The sequence below is a fragment of the Meles meles genome, chromosome 17, assembly GCF_922984935.1.
Source record: "Meles meles chromosome 17, mMelMel3.1 paternal haplotype, whole genome shotgun sequence".
In the NCBI taxonomy this organism is placed as follows: Eukaryota; Metazoa; Chordata; class Mammalia; order Carnivora; family Mustelidae; genus Meles; species Meles meles.
In genome coordinates this window covers 65454770-65476474 of record NC_060082.1, presented here as the reverse complement: position 1 = coordinate 65476474, position 21705 = coordinate 65454770, and the positions used below count along the sequence as shown (strand labels likewise).

Genomic DNA, 21705 nt, shown 5'->3' with positions numbered 1-21705 from the left:
TTCAGACTTGCTGAGGTTGAGGTTTCCTTGGCACATCTAAGAGGAGTCAAGTCCATGGTCTAATACGTGTTCCTGCTGGAAGGATTAGAAGTCTCGTATGTAGATAACACATTGGTAGCCACAGGCATTTGAATATTTATTAAAGCCATGAGTGGAATAAGGTTACTTTAGGAGGAATAGAGAGTGAACCAAGAAGAAGGTTAAGACTCAGATTCAAGGAATATTGTTATTTACAGGTCTGGTGGAGGGGGGTGGCTTGGCAAAGGAGATCTAGAAGGTATATCCAAAAGGTTAGGAGAAAAATGAGAGGAACTAGGCTAACAAAAGCCAAGGAAAGAACTGTTTCAGAACGCCAAGAGTGGCCCACAGTGTTGCTTTTGCTGTTGAGGTATCTGAGAAGCAAAAGGTGGAAACCACGTGTTTTTATCATTTACCACTCACATGGCAGATAGGCAGCTGCTGGTTTCTCATGGTCACTGTTGCTCTTTGACTTGGGGGTTTGTGAGGTTGATGCTGGGAATGCCGTTCTCTCCAGGCTTTTGTTTCCTGCTTCAGAGCCGTAACAACGGCATGCTGGGAAGTAACATAAGTCATAACTGTGGACAAAGGTCTAATAGAGTTGTGAACGATTAACATTTAAATAACTGTAGTGAATGGATATAGTCACGTAACCTCCAGTAAACATAAAAGTGATTTAGAATGATTTCTGCAGTCAGTCTGGGTTTTTATTCCCCTTTTAACTTATGGTTCCTTTTCATGTATTTTTGTGAAGTTTATTCTCCTTCTTTGGATTCAAGTTTATGCCTTAACCAGTTTAGGAAGATTATCTTTTTTATTCTTTCTTTCTCTCCCTCTCTTTTTTAAAGATTTAATTTATTTGACACAGAGAGAGAGAGATCACAAGTAGGCAGAGAGGCAGGCAGAGAGAGAGGAAGGGAAGCAGGCTCCCCACTAAACAGAGAGCCCGATGCGGGGCTCGATCCCAGGACCCTGAGATCATGACCTGAGCCGAAGGCAGAGGCTTAACCCACTGAGCCACCCAGGCGCCCATTTCTTTTTCTCTTTTAATTCAGACTTTTGTTTAACTGCGTTGTGATAGAAAGAACGTAGGGCAGAGAGTGAGCCAATCTGGGTTTATATCCACCTTTGTTCTTAATTAGGCATGTACTCATAGACAGTCTCTTGGAGAATTTTTCATCCTGCTGAGCTTGACGTGCCGGCAGACTATCTCAGGGGAATTGCCAAGTAGATGGTAAAGTAAAGATGTCCAACAGAGAGGGCGAGAGAGTGAGCTTTCCTTTGCTGGTCAGGGAGCTTTCGAGCGCACCCTCCTGAAGGCGTAAGCCAGTGAGCCACCACCGCTGGACTGAGGCCGAGAGGCGGGGCAAGCGGAAGCTCTTGTCTGAGCTGCAGAATGGACGGGACATGAGCAGGTGCCACGTACCTACAAGTTCTGCTAGTTTCGGGTCCCGAAACGTCCAGCAGCGCCTGTAACTCCAGCTTCTGCATTTCTAACCGCATCCTAAGCCAAGGCTCCCTTCTGCAATCTAGGTAATTGGATAACTCCGTCCCTCCTCTAGTGTTAAGCAGCCTCTGATAACGTCAGTGCATTTGGATAGGGTATTTCCAGCGCGGCATGAAGAAGTAGCCCAAGCAACGGGCTCCGTTTGAAGGAGTTTTGAACATCTCCTTAAGGCCAGGAGAGAGCTGGAGTTCCTTCTCATGATTTACCTACATCGTCATTCTCAAATATGTGTACGTGTATGATTTCTCAGTTTTAAACGATTAGGAAAACAAGGAAGGTCAATTTTTGTCTCGTGAGTTAATCTTTAATCTGTTATATGGATACGATTCTGTTTTGTTTTATTTAGCAACTCACCAACCACATTCGGGACACCCTCCCAAACTTCAGGAACAAACTGCAGGGACAGCTGCTCTCCATCGAGCATGAAGTGGAAGCCTACAAGCACTTCAAGCCGGAAGACCCCACCAGGAAGACCAAGGCATTGCTGCAGTGAGTCCGCCTTGCCCTCCCCTTGCTCAGCGCTTGAAGCTAATTCTTCCGTTGGCTTTGCCTCCGTCTCTTCGTCGTGCTGTTTTCTAGGTTTAACAGAAGAAGCAAGTAAGGTGTACAAGACTTTGTGTGTTATATAGCAGCCTCGAGGCTTTCATGTTCTTGAAGAATCATTGTTCATCTTACTCTGTTATCTAGATTGAACCAACTATCCAACCCCATGCCCAGTTTCCTTGTGCTTGTATCATTGGATTCCGTAAATGAGTCAAACCCATAGTGATAACTCAGCAGGATGTTTGCCCTTAGTCTTTAGAAGTGGACAAAGCTCTTGTTGAAAATGTTGTCTGTCTTGTACAACTGTTTCTACCGATGTCGTTCGCACTTACTCTCTTCTTACGTCTGTTATTTCACGTCATTTAGCTGTGTACATTTTTCAGTGGAATGAGACCCAAGGCTTTAATAATTAAAGTATGGACAGTAAAGCCACGTTTAGGTATCTTTTACCCTTTTTGGTAATGATTTTAATGTAGCTCTTTAAAAACACAAATGGGAGAACTGCCAAGTATCTTTTTACTCCTGAGAGGTCTGGGGCGGACTGCAGAGCTGGTAGAGAACTGCCAGCTCCTCTGTCTTTGATCTTTCTTCCACTTTCCGGCCCCTCCCAGCCTCATCTGCCCTTTCATCCCCGCACCGCCACTTACCGCAGTCCCTCTGCCCAGCTGATATGCTGGGACACCCTAAGTCCTTTTCCAAAGATGATGCTTCCCATCTCTTACGGTCCCTTTCTTCCTGTGCAGCCTTGCATCAAGATGCCCTGAATTTGGTGTTCAAAATACATGACAAAATTCCTTTCTTTGTGGAGCTATTTCTAAATACTCAAATTATTTAAGTAAAAATCCAATGTAAAGCTTATGTTTCCCATTTAAAAATATAGAATCATACAGAGGAAAGGTTTTTTTCTTGGATTCAACTCTTTCCTAGTTTATCTTTTCCTTTTTATTCTTGGCTTTGGTTAAGCTCCTATAAAAACTCTTCAAGTTACAGAGAAAAGAAAGCGAGTTCTCTTTAGGCCCTAGGTCATGATCATAACATCCAACTGAAACTACTCTCCTTACAAATACTAGGCTTGCCTCTGTGACTCCATTGGATTCAAATTACAGAATTTTCCACATCTGGATTCTTCCCTAGCAGGGGGCTGATCAGCTCCTTCCTCTCTCCTTCAGACCTTTTCTTTTTTCTTTCTTCCCTCCTTTCTGCCTGCCTCCCTTCTTGCCTTCCTCTCTTCTCTTTGTGTTCGACTTGGTGTCTGACTCTGTGCTATCTACTGGCGATTCAACGACGACTAAGACTTTTGTCCTCAAGAAGAGGCCACAGTAGAGCAAGGGAGACAGATACATAAGCAACTAACTGGGTTAAAATCTGATAAATGCTATGTTTCCGGTAAGTGTAAACTGTTGTTGGAGCCCAGATGAGGAAGCAGTTACAGGTGAGGAACGTTGTGAGTTCACAGAGGAAAAGGTACTTTAAGGAGAACCTAATGTATGGGCAGAGGGTGTCAGGCAGAAGAGGAGGACAAGAGAATAATGAGAGATTGTTCGCAGCTCGTTTCAGTGGGGCAGGGGGCTGGAGTGTAGGCTGGAGGTAAATTTCCTAAGATTTCCCAGTGTTTCGGTGCTTTCTCATGCATATACCTTCTCAGGTGGTTAAAAATGAGATGAACACGGGTGTATGCATAAACATAGCTACATCAAATTGTGTTCTGGATTTTTTGCCCTAATTTGCGGTTGTCATTCATCCACGATTTTGATGAAAGAGAATGAAAGATACGAGTCTTAGACGGTTTGCATTTTTTTCTGTGGACTTTCAAATTTGAAAGTAGTATCCGCATGCCAAAATTAGAATTTCTACATCTAGCAGTCGAACATGCAAGTAGGTTGTTCTTTTCTCCCTGTTACCTATTTCTTTGGTTTTTACCAACTACCTTAAGGTAACTTATTCCTTTGTTGAAGTTACTGAGGACCTCTCCTATATTGGCCAGGGGCAGGGGGGGATAAATAAAATGTGTGGCGCTCGTCCTTCGGAGAGAGGCTGACAGGGGAACAAGGGTGCTGGACCCCCCCTAAGTGCTGTGCTGCAAGTAGGCCTGAGGACCAAGGAAAATGAGCCGAAGGAGCCAGGTGCGGTGAGGAGTGGTGGCAGACAGGACCATGGGAAGCTTCCTGGAATGACTAATGCTGGAAATGAGTCTCAAAGTGCAGATAAGAATTAGCCAGGCAAGGAAGCAAGGTGCAGAAAGAATGTGTTCTGAGCAGAAACGAGTGTAGAAGCCCAGAGACGCGGCGCACGTAGGGGACTGTGGACGGCTTCTTTCCGGTTGGCCTAGAAGGCGAATGTGGGTGAGCGGTGCCAGACGGAGCATCCAGGGCCAGCCCACGGAGAATCTTGTGTGATGGGTTAAGGAGTTTCATTATCCAGTTGTGAGAAATCATTGAAAAACAAGGCTAGAGCTAGTTGGAGAGGGGGTGGGGGTCCCCAGTTTGCTTGTCTGTGATGCTGGGCGCAGGGCGGGGGGAAGCTTGCAGAGAAGGAGGGAGCGGTTAACGCACGAGGCGAGTGTGAGCTCATAGGAACCGAGGAGCACTTTGACTCTTCTGTGTAAAGTTTTATTATTTAATTTTAATTCCTAATTGAAATATTTTAAAATACCACTTTATGGTTTCAATTAAATGGACAGAATGCACCGAATGACACAGATATTTATGATATGTATTTTAATTAACTGCCTAAAATAAATCCTAATAACATGTATGTCATATAATTACCCTTTTGAGTGCTGAATGGCGTGCAGTGTTCATTCTGCCAGTAGGTGCCACTAAGAACACTAGGAAAAGGATTCTAAGGGCTCACATAGTAAATTAAAATGAGAAATACAAAGCCTTATAACTGTAACTTGAATTCACTTCTCTTTCACAATTACAGGATGGTTCAGCAGTTTGCTGTGGACTTCGAGAAGAGAATCGAAGGGTCAGGGGACCAAGTAGATACCCTGGAGCTCTCGGGAGGGGCTAAAATCAATCGTATATTCCACGAACGCTTTCCTTTTGAGATAGTAAAGGTTTGTACCAAATGTTATTTTTTTCCCCCTTTCACTTCATTTCATTTCTATGTCCTGTTCTCTATAACCGTTCACAAAATGTCATGGGAGTGATACAGGACTCAGATGGGTCTTTGAGTAAAAGTCTTCATGCTCAGGTGATGAAATTTAGGAGAGAAGTATTTTCTTCTGATGGTTCTGGTTTTATTTATTTAATGGGGTCTAACAACATTTCAGATTATTTCACCAAATACTAATTGAGTTCCTATGAAGTTTATTTGTTGTCTAATTAATTTGAAAATATTTCTTGAGTACCTATTCTGTGCCAAACTTCTAGGTGCCAGTGATCAAGACAGAGGCACTGTCTGGTGGGGTTAGGCAGAGAATTTTACAAATAGACAAAGTAAGAAAATATCAAGTGTTATTATGTAACATAATGTTAGGGAGAGGGTTTGAGTGAACCACTTCTTTTTTTTTTTTTAAGGTTTATTTGTTAGAGAGAGAGAGAGAGGGACAGCAAGAGTGGGAGGGGCAGAGGGAGAGGGAAAGTCTCAAGCAGGCTCCCTGCCGAGTGCAGAGCCCCATGGGGAGCTTAATCCCAGGACCCTGAAATCGTGACTGGAGCTGAAACCAAAGGCCAGATGCTTAACCGTCTGTGCCACCCAGCTGCCCCGCGTGAGCCACTGTCGATGGAGCGTTTCAGACTAGGTCCCTCTGAGTAGCGGATATTGAAAGCTTGACCAGAATCGCATGAAGAGGTCAGGGGTGAGGACCTTGGGGAAGAGGGTCGTTCAAGGTGAGCAGCCGAGGGGGAGGCCCTGCAGCAAGCGTCTGTACCGTGGGTAGAGAGCAGGCGAGGCTGGAGCAGAGCGCGTGACGGGGGAGAAGGGTAAGCCGTGAACTCAGAGCCGGGGTGTCCGGTTGATGCAGGGCCTTCCGGGTTCGGTGAGGTGTTCACATATACTCACGAGAAGTTAGGAGAGAGTTTTAAGAAACGTTGTGGTCTGATTTGGTGGATGATTTTAAAAGCACACTGCAGACCGGATCCTAAAGGGGCAAGAGTTGATTCAGGGAGACAAGGAGAGTTAAACAAAAGGGCCAGAACAGGAGTGAGGCCACTTTCCATGGGCCCTAAAGTGTATACCGTTGGGAGGGGCGGACTTAAAGAAGAAGAATGCAAAATTACAAACACAGTTAGGCACAGGGTCTTGGAAGGTGTTTCTGTTAAGAGAGAAGCCCTGAACTGTCATCTTCTTTAGCTTCACAGTAAAGATGCCCCAGAAGAGAAGATGGAGACAGTGGTTGGGTCTGTGGGTCAGTAGGGCTTGGATTGATATGGGGGATGCAAGGAAGAAAATTCAAGATAGATGACTCCTAAGGTTTTGGTTTGTACGGCAGCAAATGCTAGTGGCTGTTGGCTATCAGATGAGGGAAACTGAGCAAAAGCTGAGTTTGTGTAGAGGTATGAGCCGAGAGTTTTATTTTGGCTCTGCTTAGGTTGGCTTGCCCATTATGTGGCCAAGGAGTATTAGGGACTCTGCTCCTTGCTTCACATACAGAGGAGGGTGCTTATGTCTCGGTGTGGGAGGCAAATGGGTAAACAGACAGTTTTATTAAAATGTGCTAAGTAAAGTGATAAATTTCAGCGCAGGGTGCTATGGAAACACAGCCTACGGACCCGAGTCCCAGCCTGAGTGCGTGAGGGAGCCTGGCTTCTGAGCTGGGTTTGGAAGGATGAGCAGCTAATCAAGCAGGAGGGCCTTGGGGGAGGAGGTTGGGGCCTGGGCTTTTTCCAGATCAAGAAGGAGGAACAGTAAAAGCTGAGCTGTGGCCCACAGGGTGTGGGCAGGAAACTAAAGCAATTAATCAATCGTTCTACAGTACGAAGTATGAGAGGGGAGGTGCATAGAGGCTGATACTGGAGAGACCAGATCTCAGAAGTTAGGGGCTGAACCCGTTGCGCCCTTGATACCCTTTTAGGTCTGAGCCCCATGACATTTTGATCCTAATTCCAAATGGCTTTAAAGTACCTAGAACTTCTGGGAAATTTTATTGCAGTCATCCATCCTGCATTGGATTGGTAAAATATTATTAATTTCCTCTCGTAAAGAGGCCTTGAATGCAGGTGGTTAAATGGCCGGGAGAAAAGACAGCCCTTGTTAATCTGAGCACAGCTGGACCACTGCGGCAAGTCAGGTGATACTCTTATTTATGCCTTTTGTCTCCGAGTACATTTGCTACATGCAGCAGAAGAAAGGAGAATTGTGTGTTTCAAATGAATGGCCGGACTGATGTCCAGAAGGCATCCTTTATGCACAGAGCTCCTGTCTGTAATAGAGGTAAAATCCACTACACCAAAACTCCCAGAAATCCCCAGTGTTCTGTGTTGCCTTGAACTTTATATAAACAGATGTTTTGACCATCTGGGTTTAGGTTAGGAAAGACATGAGTATCCATGTATTAATAACGAAGTCAAGTTCTTCTCGTTTTTTAATAGTCAACAATATTGTTAGTCAAAGGAATTACGTGTCATGACTGTGGCTCGTTTCGTATCTGCAGATGGAGTTCAACGAGAAGGAATTGCGAAGAGAAATAAGCTACGCAATCAAAAACATACATGGTATCAGGCAAGTGATTCACATTTTCCTTGTCTTGGTTCAAGCTACTAAAAGAAAATTAATGTTTATAAGTGGCTGGTGAAGGAGCCTTTCATCATCGGAGCAGAGTAGAGCATGCAGGTGGGAAGAAGAAATAAGGAGACTCTCACTTGAGTTTAATGGTAATTTCCCGTATTATCATACTCGCAAAAGAAACCGTTTCAATTAAAAAAGAAGGAGAAACACTTCCTGCCCTCAGAGCACTGTGCTCTGTACAGTTAGGGACTTGCTAGTGAGCAGGACCCTGTTCTCCAGAGCCTTGCGTTTTTGGGACGGAGGACTGACCTGCGCATAAGGAATCCTTCCTCACCCAGAGACACAACAGAGAAATTTCGGCAGCAGTTGGGGAGGGAGATTGGGAAAGATGAATGAAGGTGGTGACTTTTGAGTTGAACCTTGCCTGTAGAGAGAATAAGAAGGATTTCAACAGGCGACGGTGTGCTGTGTTTACACGCGCGTGCCTGTGTGCGAAACATGAGAGGCTGGGGATTGTTGAGGGGAGAGGATGAGAGAAAGGGCTTGAAGTGGAAAGATTAGTGTGAGCAAAGGCACATGGATGGGGAGTGCCGGAGGGGCTCGTGGAGCGGCGAGTCGCGCACTTTGTTGGGACAGGAGAGCAGCGGGCCACGAGGCTGCGAGGGGAGCTTGTCCTTTGTGAGGAAATTCTTGTGAATTTTCCCTTGTATAAAATGGGGTTATTCTGATTTACTTTTTTTTTTTTTTAAATTATGTGATGTTAGTCACCATACAGTACATCATTAGTTTCTGATGTAGGGTTCCGTGATTCATTGTGTCTCACACCCAGTGCTCATTTACTTTCTTTAAAGCACTTATGGTAGGAAAAAATGAACTTCAAACACACATTTCTTGAGTTCGGGTACAGAATGTAATGGAGCTTGTATTGAATGTCCTGAATTTAAGGTACTGACCTTAGGTTGCCTACTTCATAGGTGATCTCCGTGGAGGAGGCGTCCCCTGTCTGTTGGCCACTGTACCATGCCTTCTGCCACAGGTTAAGATGAGACGATTTGGGAGCAGAGCTTGGGAGGGCACAGTTTGGCACTGAGTGTACGCGTGAGAGGAGTTATGACATTTAAATCTCTCCTTTTCACACTTAGGCAGCCTGCTCTGCGCGTTGCAGATAGGATAGGTAAACGTGCATTCACAAAGTGAAGGGGAGAAAACCTTCCGTAACCAAATCCAGTCTTTTCCTGACTGTCAGTCGGATTTCTAAGTTCCCTATTAATTCTATTCTGTCTCGCCTGAATCTCAGATACATTCGGTATAGAAACTGTGTCTTGCTCTTGAGCTGGGCATGGCTGGTATTCAAACATGTCTGTCTGATGAGTGCTGTGACACCAAATCACATTTTTTGGGTCAGGAAGCATTTTTTATGGACTTACTTTACTGTAAAAGTAAAATACAGTATTTTTACTTGGCTTTAGAACTTACCAGATACATTTTTGCTGAATGTAATTGCAAAAGCTCAGTAATTCCGTTCTGAAGATTTCTGATTTACATGCATACCAAAAGAAGAGAGGGGTTGTTATTTATTATTTTGGAATTAATTTGCCTGTAAGATGATAAGAAGGGCACAGTGTCCTGAGAATAAGACATACTCATGGCATGAGTGCTTAGGCTCTTAAAGACGCTTAATACGAAATGTTTTGTTTCCGGTTGATTGTTAGATATTTGAGTAACAGAAGCCATCTTTGTCCCCTGCGGACCTAATCGTCCTTTGTTCTGTAGACACTGCGTGATAGTGAGGAGCACAGGAGGAAGACAGTCCTTGTGGGGCGAGCAAAGATAAATGCAGGAATGACCTTTCTACCAGGGTAGTAATGGGACGGGCATGCTCAGACCACCGCAATGCACACTAGGATGTTGGGGTTCAGAGAAGGAAGACCTTGTCCGTGGCGGGACTGGAGAAGGCGAGCTGGAGGAAGTGGTTGCTTTTGATCTGGGCTTTGAAGCACGGGTGGGAAACTTGGACGGGCTGAAAGTGTGGGGAGGGTGAAGTGAACCTCATGGACGGAGGCAAAGACAGAAAATGTTAGTGAGTGTGTTTGTGGAAAGGCCAGTGGTTGGGTTTGGCCGAGACATGGGGTGCCTGAAAGGGAGGAGACAAATAACGGAAATGGAAGATTAGGGTTGGTGGGGGGGGGCACTTTTAACGTTAGCCCAGACAGTGCGGATTTCATTCTGCGTCCGGTGTGGAGAAACTGCGTGTTACAATACGGTGTGATCACTACAGTTAGAGAGACAGGAGAGTGTAGGGTGCCACCGAAGTAAATGACGAGAAGGGACCAGAATAAAGCTGCTGGAGGGGAAGTATGGAAGAAATTTCCTACAAGAAACACCACAGAATTGAGTGGTGAAGGAGCAAAGTTAATCAAAGAAGAAGTGAGAAGAGGGAGGCAGAAGGGCCCAGGGGTGGGAAGGATCGAGCCCCAAGGTCTGGGACCAACAGGGCACGAGGATACCTGGGGTTCGTGGTCCCTCTTGTGGTAGCTTTTCTCCGCTGGCCTTTTATTTAGATGTAGTCATTTTTTCACTTTTTATCTCTTCTTTTTCACTATTTTTTAATCTTTCTCTCTTTCTCTCTCTCTCTCTCTTTCACCCCCCCACCACCCCTGCTTTCCTGAGCTCCTGCCCAGCATGACAAAAGCATTGTTATGACACCAATTTGAATTAATTCCCGCCAGGTGAAGAGATACTTCCTATTTTGGCTATCATTCGTTATTTTTGTAAACTCACAATGTAGGCATCCTGGGTCCCAAGGTAGTTCCACTCAACTGTCTTCCTTTGCCTCTAGCACCTCTATGTGCCACTAGCACATGGGGAACCGCTGAGCTCACTATAATACAGCTCTCCTGGAAAGAAGAGATTGCGTAGTCAGGAACACTACTATTTCAGTGTTGACAAAATGAGGATTGTTTTCTGCTCTGTGAAAGACAAGAGGGGGTTGCTTTTGGAATACTTTAGATATAGAAATGAAAATTTAGGACATCATTTTTATCGTAGCGTTGCTTTTTACTGCTGTGAAACAGTGAGATGAGATCAATTACAGTTAAACATTAGTTACAGGTTATATTATTCCAGGCCTGAAAACCTTTTGGGAACTGTTTTTAGGTAATGCTAATCATCTAGAGAATGAAATTTATTATGGAATAGTAGTAGGGAAAATATTGTCATTTGTACCTTTGTAATAACAAATGATACTGTTGGTAGAATAAATCACTGTGTAACTTTTAAACCTGGGTATTATATGCTTGCTTTAGGTGGCATGTCAATGAAAGCCTTTTTCAAAAAAGCATTGGATATTACTTAATTTAAAAAAATCTAATGTCCCGCTTTCTTTCTTATATTTCAGGACAGGATTGTTTACTCCGGACATGGCATTTGAAGCGATAGTCAAAAAGCAAATCGTAAAACTGAAAGGACCTTCCTTGAAGAGTGTAGATCTGGTCATACAAGAATTAATCAACACTGTCAAGAAGTGTACCAAAAAAGTAAGTTTGAGTTATTTAACTCTCCAACAATTAACTTTTTGGTTTACCCATCTTTTCTGCGCTGCTGCATGCCTCTCTTTCCCTGACCCCTCACTTCGTTGTAAAAGGTAGTATGCTTGCCCAAGGGGAAGGATTGTGGAAAGTTATTGAGTAGGGATTGCTTTCTTGGTAGGTGGGTAGAGATGTTGTCTTTTTTCACCCAGTGCCAAATAGGGTTGCTTAAACCAGAAGGAGTATATTTTAGTCAGCTAATAATTTTCCTTATTGCCTTAAACAGGTAAACATCACTTTAGAACCATTAGGTAAATGCCCTAAGCTAATTTTTCTTACGGTGTATGGATGGGGATAATTGTCAGGGAGAGGGAAACATTGACATTGTGTATATCAGTAAAAAAGTTCTTCTGAATTTTCAGCAAATTCCACTTGAACCCGGACATTTTGGGAAGCAGCAGTGTAATGCGGTAATAAAGACCACAGGCTCTGAGGTCCAATCACCCAGATTCAAATCCTGGCTCTGCTAGTTACTTTCTGAGTGACCTTGAGTTTCATACTTAATCCCTTCTAGTCTTGTCAATTTCCTTGTGAAAAGAAGATGATAATAACAATTCTACCTCCGTGAGGATTCAACAAGATGATGCCTCAACCCCTGGGGCACTTAGCACATTGATTAACCATAGCAAGCGCTCAGGAAATGGTCACTGGTCTATAAATGGCCATTTTAGTAGCGTCTGAAACGCTTTACTTTGTGATTTTTGTTGAATCTATGACCTAGAGTAGTGGGGGAGAGACTTCCCCGTGGGGGACTCATCACTGAGGAACACGCAGGTATTGTGCTGGATTCCACCCATTCTGTGGGCCATGAAAGGGGATACCCTGTGTTAGAAACTGTAAGAAGGGAGTTCGTGATGATCTTTAGGATAGGACAGGCCTAGCCCCATGGCAGGCAACACTGGTACTTAATTTCTTGAAAGTAGAGATTGTTCTGGTTTTGTAGGCTTTGTTACCCTGCCCTTTCTGTGCGGTTACTATGACTAACCTCCCTGAAGAGCCAGTGGGAAGGAAGAGAGACAGATAATGTAGATAAATAGGAATTTGGTTTCCAGTTTCCTGGCAAGAAAATACAGAGGAAGGAAGATGGAAGTAGTGAGAGGCGGGCCAGCTAAATCCTGGGACGCCAGGGCTAAAAGACAAGGAGATAAGGGGGGAATAGCTCGGGGCCCAAAAGTGGCTCTGGAGCCTCAGACTTTTCCTCTAGACCCCTTCTTCTTCTTCTTCTACCTTGTTCCGTAATGTCCTAGTTTCTTTCCTCCAAAGTGAGAAAAGCCATAAGAGTTAAGGGACTGAGGAAAGGGAAGAGGATGCGCATGGAGAAGAAATAAACCGCAATCTTTACACCAGCTCTCCACTTGAAAACTCGAGGCCCTTGATAATACTTCACAGTCGTATTTGTCCTTGCCTGTAGCTCAACGTGCAGTCACTCTTGCCACCTGGATAGTTAAAGCTCTCCTCACTGGCCACGTGATCACCACGCTCAGCCCTTGGATGTTTTCAGCCAAAAGCCTCCCTTGACTTTGCCTCGTGCTCCTGTTCCCACCGGGAAAAGCTGCCTTTCTCCCAAGGGCCCATTGTGCGGTGTGTGTCCTCAAGCCCGTTGAGCCAGCTGTATTTCTTATTTTAATCATGTACTTGAAATGAAGAGTAAGTGAACTGATCACACACAGAAAAGACTTTGAGTTTTGTTTCCATAAAGTCAGCTTTGGAAAGACTTGGTAAACGTTAGCTGTAAAAGCTTTGCTGTTTGTAGGCAGGACAGCGCTGGGAGAAGGTGGGGAGAGTGAGAAAAGTCTAGACGGGCTCTGCCTTCAGATTATTTTCCAAGTGTCTTCAGGTTCTCCCTCGCTGTATAGAAGGCCAAACTGGAAATCATAGATGAAGGATGTGGTTTATGTAAGACAGAAGACGCATTAACTCCAATCAGCAGACCCATGTGCAGAGAACAGGCCTTGGCCTCACATCAGAAGATTGGCACATGTGTGTACATTTATGTTTTAAGTTATATAGGGTGTTTATGGTATGTATGAATCATTTTCTTTTTTTTATCATTTCCCATTGTATCCAACTTGCAGGAAAACCAGCCGTCAGTCCTGATGGCACGAGACGAGACCGCTTCTTCCTGGACGCTTTTTGGCTTCTATTCTTTTGTTCTCCATCCTTTGAACCTCCCTTTCCATTATGCTTTCTGGATCAATGGTAGTTGTCTTCTCAAAACACTGTATATTTTGTCTTAGATAAAACCTCTCTTTCTCCCTGAGATAATTGCTTACCCTGCCTCTCTCCTCACTGAGCAGTACTTATGGGCTCAAACCTGAAGAATCGAAGGGCCCGCATCAGGCTTGACATCTGCCTCCTCCTTCTGTGGCTTCCAAACGTGATGCCTGCAGTGTCCTGTAAAACTCGTCAGTAAAAGCCCTGATGGAACCAGCTCCGCTTCTCCCCTGGACTCGCTGTCGCCATCACATCCTAGTCACTCCCTTGCCTTTGTCAGGATATTTCGAACCTCGCTCACATGTTTCCTCTTCATGATAAGTTCGCCTTCAACACGGATGATTTCAGTAGGGATCCATGTAGAGATCGCGCCCAACACCCAGCAGCTGTTGCTCTTTGAGATCTTTGACTCTAGTGTCTCTCTCTTCATTCCACACTCGTGGGATGAATTTTTTTCTTTTTTTATTTCCATGACCTCTTGTGGTCCTTGTCATCATTGACAAACGTTCCACCAGGAGATCCTTCAGAAATTCCAGACTGTAAATCTAAGCTTTTCAGAGTGCTGACCACCCCTCCTCACTTCTTCAGGTTTTCAGTCAGTTGGAAAATCGGGGGAAAAGCTTGGAGGAGGACTGGAACTTGGTACCCAGCTTGCCGCCGTGAATCTAGATTGGAAAACGTGCCCACGACTTGCTGCTGAAGGGGGAGCCTCCCGTTACTTCCTCTTCCTACAGCAAACGTTAAAGCCCGCGGTGGTGGAGAGAGTTAGACGAGCGCCCACGAGGAGTTCAGAGCATCCTGGCTCTCCCTCCATCTGCGGGGATGGAAGCGGGAAGCCGGTAGGAGCCGGAGACCCTCATGTGAGCAGTGACTCGGTGCGCCCGCCCTGCCGGAGGAGAGCTGAGGACTGATGTGCGTCAGGTTCTCACCATCTTCCCAGGCACCTTGACTCCCCCCCGCCCCTTTTTCCTGTGAGCTGGAGGAAATAGTAGAAGTTTCTTCCACGGGACTTCCCCAAGAGGGCAGAAGTGTTGATGCAAGTTCCTCCTCTCTCAGGGAGGTGGGAAGCGTGCTGTGGAGGACGAGGTGAGGGACAGTTCTTCCCCGGGCTGATGCTCTGCCACAGGCTCTCCCTTCCGGTTCTCTCTCCCTGTAACCTCGCTCTGCTGACCAATGTCGCTCTTCTTTGAAGTAATGACTTCACAGAGAAAACAGCGGCCATAAATGGGAACATTCATTTCCCAGACTTCCTGCTCTTCCCAGCCCTGCTCCTCCTTCCCCCGTCTCTGTCGAGGTGCTTTCCCCGTCTGGGGCCGGGCTCCTCTCCGTACCCTCACCCTCTTAAGGAGCTTATTCTTTTGATTCTTCTTTTTCTTAAATCATCACTTTCTCCATCACATTAAAAAAAAACCCCAGCTCTACTGACTTAAAAGCAGTAACAACAATAACTACCTGATTCTTCTACCTTATTCTTCTCCTTTTCTTCATATGAAACCTTCTTGGGGAAAAAAGCAGTCTCCACTTGTTGACTTTGTTCTCTTATCTCTAGTCAACCCGTAACTCTTCTGAAATGCGGCTTCCCCGCCACTACGCTACTGAGCCGTGGTGCGAAAGGCGGACCAGACACCCGAAGGCTCAACGCAGCCCGCGCTCCTGCCCGACGCCGCACGCTGCTGCTTTCTGAAGCTGACACCCCCTCTCCTGGCTTCTCTTCCATCTTCCTCATGCTCTCTCCATCCCTCCGCTGTCTCCTTTAGGAGTTGTCCACCTTTCTTGCCTCTGAACACCAGAATCGCACAGAGCTTTCTCCTGGTTTTCTTCTCTTTTTACTTTCCTTTCTCCCCGCCGGATCCCATCCGCCGTAGCTCAGCCGCCGCTTAAAATGTTGTTCACTCCCAAACCCGCAGCCCCGGCTCACGCCTCTTCACAGAAATGTCCACTCCCCACTCCGCTGCCGTTGCTGTCTTCCAACTTACCGCCCTAGACAGTTGCTTTTTTTTTTTTTAAACTAGATTACTCCAGTGGCCTCCTGACTAGTTTTTCTACCTCCAGGCTAGCCGCCATCAAATCCGTCCTCCCCACTGCTGTCAAAGTGGCCCTGCTAAAACACAGACATGTATTTCGCCTTTTCCCTCAAAATTATGCAGTGGCTTCTCGTATTTTGAGAGCAAGGTACAGATCATTCACAGTTGCTCTTAGTTTCACGTGTGATCCCTGAAGATACTGCTTGACCGACATCTGCTGTCAGCTCATGCTTGCTTCAGCCGTTCCAGTGATTTCCGCCATCCTCATGGGATTTTCAAGCCTTTGTCACTCACACACGAATGTCTCCTCTTCCTCTTGTCTTCAGCTGCCATCCCCTCATTATTTTACGATCCAGCTCAATCCTCATCATTTTCCTAAGAAACCTACCTGCTGGGTCTCTGTGAGTCTTCTCCCGATCTCTCTCCCACTCCCGTTTCAGTGCGTTAGTTGGCACCCTCTGTTTACTTCTTTCACAGCATTCATGATCCTACATTGTGGTTTATTTCTAATTTATTTGTTTAGGTGAATGTCTCTTCTTGTTGATTATATGCTCCTTTAAAAAAAAAGCTGTATCTTTTATCTTCTTATTTTTGGCTTCTAACATAATGACTAACCCTATAGCGGTTGCAGTCTCTAAATACTTACTAATAATTTAGATATTCTAAAGTTACCCTGATGCTGAAGAAATCTGTCCTTGGTTTTAAAAGAATATTTTGGTTAGTCCTTTTAAAATAATAAAACTAGGGCAGGTTTTCTTTTCTTTAATTTTCCTGATTTCTCATTTTGATGTTCTTGACTTTGTCCTATTATCTTTACCTCCAAGTTCTTTTAGTTTAAAACTGGTCTAATTAAAATCTCTTGCAAAGCAAAATAATCTTAATTAAAGTTGATTGTACCAGGACTTTATTATTGGGCCCTTTTTGCACATGAGCCATAGATAATGTGATTATGTAATTTATCATCCAATGTACGACTCTTTTGAGATTGAAAGGGGGAGCTATTAGTACGTTCACTGGAGTGTAGGAGGAAAGTAAGACTGCCTCAGGCAGCCGAAAGGCATAGTTTCTCTAGCTGTATTGAGAGTGTAACTGTCCCTCTATCTATTTGTATGCATGTGTACTCTTAAGATAGTATTTTCATTTACAATACTGCTCGTGTTGAATGTCTTCCGTGTAAAATAATTAATTTTCTTCCCTTAAGCCACATAAACAAACATCAGTGAAAAACATGGATTTATGTTTGTTCAAGTAACAAAGCACAAAGCTAGACGTCTAACTTGGGGGAATGCAGCCTTCTCAGATATTTTCTCCCTGTTGTCTCTGGGGCACTGGAGGACAAGACAAGAACATGAGAGCTTTATGAGCTGTTTGCCATCCCTTCAGGGACATGTCAGTTTCAGAAGTGTTCTGGTGGGCATGGGTTCTGGCGGGCATTGGCTCTGGCGGGCATTGGCTGTCAGCTGCTCTCCTTTGCCCCCAGCTCTCCAGGGCGCCCTTGCAGGGTGCTGAGGTTCTCTCAGGAAACTCTGAGAGGAACATCTTGTTTTTTGACCACAGTTTAGCAACTGTGCCATTTATTGGCCTCTTGGGAAACCACATTCTTGGATGGCCATCATACCAATTAATTGATTTTTTTTTTTTTACCCAGCTCAGAAAAAGGAAAAAAATTTTAAAAAGCTTTGCAAGGAAATAGAAAATAGAAATAGGAATAGGAAATAGGAAAGAGCCTTAGTTGGCTCTTGAAATACAAGGAGAATTTTTCATTAAAAAATGCTGTTTGAAGAAAGGCTGAAATGTTAGGCCTGTTAAGTGAGTAAATATCTTGTGCCGAGTACACGTACTAATCAAGTGAATTGGAAGTCCTCAGCGCGGATTTCAAGGTCCCACGTGATCTTGATCCTTCTCATCTCTAGGCTCCTCCCACTTGCGCCTTGTCCATTCCAGCAACACTGGTCTCCTTGTTTCTTCAACAGGTCAAGGAGAGAAGATGGCAGGGCCTTTGTCCTTCTCATTGTCAATGTTGGAAAAGCCCTGTCTCGAGATATTTGTGTGGATCACCCTGTTGCTTCTTTTCAAGTCCCTCCTCAAATGCTCTCCCAAATCCGAGTCCTTCTCTGACTTTTCTGTCTACAGTTATTCATGCCTCCCTTCAGACACACGCACGTGCAGCACTCCCCATCTACTCACCAAACTTCGTTTTTCTGTGTGGCACCTATGACCACATGGATTATACTCTGTATGTCTTTTGTTTTTCTCGAGAAAAAAATTTTCCCATTTACCTCTTTATTCTATTTTTGACCTTTATTCTAGAATTATTTCTCATCTTTGATCACCTTTGTAAATGTGGATCTTCTGTTTTTCCTTTTTTTCATAATAAATGTGATTATTTCATAATAATAAATAAGCATTTTCTCATTTCCTGAATGAACTAGCATTATGCTGTACATGAATAAATGATTACTAAGATTTGTGGGTAGGTTTTAATTCACAGAAATGAAGCAAGATTATTGTATGCTTTAATGAGCAGTGGAATCATTATTGCTACTCCGTTTGTAGTGAGTGGCCAACATCGCAAAGTTTATGGCTTCTGGATCAAAACAGAGCCCATACCTTTAGGTTAGCCAAACCAATCAACTCAAGTCATGTGCATAAAAAATTTTTTTCCTGGTCTTTGGTTGATTTTTCTCCATTTATGTTTGGTATGGAACTATGGACAGCTGGTACCTAATAATCTGAGCCTTTGCTTGAGGCAGTGAACCCGTTACTCTTGAAGGTGTGGAAATCTTGCCTCACCTTGTGTTTGTTCCAAGAGAAACCTAATAGCATGGCTCTCGTGATCTGATTAATCAATGGTTAGTAACTTTTATAAGTGTATAATTTTTGTTTTATTGGCTAGAAAGGCCATTCAAGTGTTATTTTCCCCCCCTAGGGAAAAATGTGCTCCTTGCTTAAAAAGTAAATTTTTATATTGAGGTACCACCAAAAAAATTAAATGCTACCCTAAATAACACTTAAAGTATTGGCTTTTATTGAAACATTTTTTGTATTAAAAAACATTTGATACTACTTTCTCTCAGACCATAATTGAACTTTTCTCTCAGAATTGTGTATTTAAAGTTTTTCTTCCTAACGTCATATGTATTGCATTCTTTCTGCATTGAATATTCCTTATTACTTAAGAGTAGTCATTATAATTTTAACAATATGCTGTTTAGAAGTAATTTGTCCTTCGGTCGATGTCCAGCTCTGTCTGGAAGCTTCACTGTCATGATTTCAGCATCGACTCTTCTGAGGCCTTTTCAGAGCAGGTTTAGCCATTTATTTTTGTGTGTTTTCCCTTGATTTTTATAAAATATTTCTCTCTGGTGTGACAGTTTATCTGTATAGTCAATATGCCACTCAAAACTTGTTTTTTAAAGATTTTATTTATTTATTTGACACAGAGAGAGAGATCACAAGTAGGCACAGAGGCAGGCATAGAGAGAGGGGGAAGCAGGCTCCCCACTGAGCAGAGAGCCTGATTCGGGGCTCGATCCCAGAACCCTGGAATCATGACCTGAGCCGAAGGCAGCTGCTTCAGCTGACTGAACCACCCAGGTGTCCCACAAGACTGGTTTTTAATATTAGGTAGTTTGACAAAAACTGAGCATCAAGCTGGCTTATGGCAGTTGCCCAATGAATCTTTGTTAAATGAATGAGGGTCACGAAATGAATTTAGGAATATAAAATGAGTATAACCAATAGTAAAATCTCAGTTCCTTGATTCTATACAAATCAATTTCTAGGATATTTAAATCGCTAATAGGGGAATAAATGTCTAAAAGATGGTGTCTTCTAGATCAATATTATTTTGGCATACATGATTACAATTTTGATGATTTTGACAAGGTAAGTATATTCTTAGAACTGCAGCCTTTCAATATGGTATTCAGAGCAAAAGAGATCAGAAATTATAACGGTTAACAATGGTTGAGGAAACTGATCGTGCCTTAAATAAGAAACAAGGAAGAGAGGCAAGAAATTGAACTGAGCAATCAGAGTCAAGCATTTTGTAAAACAAAGAAAAAGGTTACGCAAACTGAGCGGGAGCTCCCACTGAAGGAACTCACGAAATGTGGCGGGAAGCCTGATCGGAGATCACTCGGAATGTGAGAGGGACATTTGCCTTCTTCTTATATGTATCGTGAGAAGAATCGGGACGGGAGTGCCACATTTGGGAACCAGCAATTCAAACGAGCGTTTTGTGGCTGACGCTTGCCCAGTCTCCCAGATCACCAGCTACAAAGAAGCCGTAGCAGCTGCGCCACTGCCTTCCGCAGTGCCCCGGCCCTGCCCTGCCTCGTGTCCCCTGGACATTTCTCTTCCTCCGCCTCCACGAGGTCGGCTCTCTCGGTGTCTTCTCTTTCCCTTTTGTTCCACTTAGAATTTAGACTCGTTTACTTTCCAGTTGTCTCAATTCTGGGTACAAAGTTATGGCTCTGGTGGGCCCTTCTCCTGGTGAAATTAGTCCCGTGGGTACTAAGTTGGAAAGGTCAGGACACACACACACAAGATCAAACTTCCCATCACAGCCAGTCGACGGGAGGGTTCTTGGGTGATTCAACTTCTTGGGATATTCTTGCCATTTTGGCCTTTGTCTGACTTAATGATGGTGGCCTACCAGCCTGGGGTCCTTCAACTACCCAATACTTTTTTTTGTGAATAAAAATTGGTAGGGCCACTCTTTGGTGTTTTAAAAATAACCTTCTGCTATCAGGCGTTTGCCGAATGCTGTAGGAGGCATGCCTGTTCTCAGAAGACCCCCGTCGCTGTGCAGCCGTTTTTCTGCAGGCGTGCGATTCTGTGTTTGTGTGGCTCTTGTCAAAAAGCAAAGACGCACTGTTAGGTTGGAGGCCCTGAGCGCAGAGGGGAAACGGGGGCCCTGGTGGCCTAGGCCAGGCTAGTGGTTAGGGTCAGATACAGCGCCCAGGTTCGCACTGGCCAGGAAGAATGACCGGTGTGGACTGGCTATCTCTTCTATACTTACAACTTTTTACAGGCCCCACAAAAAATAACTTAGAATATTCTCAAAATATACAAGGGCTCGGGGACGGTTGAACTTTTCTTGGAGAATGCTCCCAAACTTGGAGTGGACGCTCCATGTGTGTCCTGCAGTCACTCCTGAGGTAAAGCTCCCAAGTGAGCTCCCAAGTGAGCTTACACCTCGGGACTCAGCTTGGGGTCCCAGTAAGGGCTGATGCTTTGGTGATCTCATGAAGAGACACTGGGCTGGGAGTTTTGAGACAACCAAGGCAACCAGGCTTCTATGCTTTTATTATGATGTTATACAAGCACTCCAGGGTCACTGGAGAAAAATTTGGAGAATATAGGGATGTATACAGAAAAAAATGCACCTTATTCATAATCCCATCAGTCAAGAGATTATGCCTATCAACATTTTGTAGCATTTACATACATCCTTTTCTGTGTACAGACAGTAGATAGTAGCTTCAGGAGGTTTAATACTTATTTGTGATTTGTGATTACGATGGTTCCATGAAGATTTGCGGTTTGTTGTCTAGCTAAGACTCCATGTGTGTGTACAGTTGGTGCGTACAGTGACCTTGTTTGATCATGGAGCAGCCATGGCTCAGGGAGGCCTAGTTCTAATTGCTTAAAGTTAGGAGAATATTAGGTGCTACAGCGTTACTCAAGAATTTGGGATTTGTTAGGTTTTAGGCTATATCCTTGAAGGGTATCAAGGTGTATGATAGCCCGTGACTATGTGTAGGTGTGTGTATACTCGTGTAATCATGTTTACAATTAGGAGCCTAATTTTGTTCACTTAGTCTCATATTATATTATTTTATTATTTTGTAAAAGATTTTATTTATTTATTTGACAGAGAGAGATCACAAGTAGGCAGAGAGGCAGGCAGAGAGAGAGAGAGGAGGAAGCAGGCTCCCTGCCGAGCAGAGAGCCCGATGGGGGACTCGATCCCAGGACCCTGAGATCATGACCTGAGCTGAAGGCAGAGGCTTAACCCACTGAGCCACCCAGGCACCCATATTATTTTATTTTATATTATTATTTATATTTATGTTATACAGATATAATATAAATATATACATTATTTATATTAATTTATAATATATATCAT

At 44.1% G+C, this 21705-nt stretch overlaps 1 protein-coding gene across 6 annotated transcripts in view; it reads left to right on the top strand.

Annotated features, from left to right (window-relative positions):
- Window positions 1-21705, top strand: part of DNM3 (dynamin 3) — a 535138-nt gene that overhangs the window by 199691 nt on the left and 313742 nt on the right. For all 6 annotated transcript variants that reach the window (XM_045982937.1, XM_045982938.1, XM_045982935.1 and 3 more), the window contains exons 7-10: window positions 1872-2014; window positions 4994-5129; window positions 7668-7735; window positions 11139-11277. In XM_045982937.1, the coding sequence (XP_045838893.1) occupies window positions 1872-2014; window positions 4994-5129; window positions 7668-7735; window positions 11139-11277 (486 nt within the window). The remainder of the gene's footprint in view (window positions 1-1871; window positions 2015-4993; window positions 5130-7667; window positions 7736-11138; window positions 11278-21705) is intronic.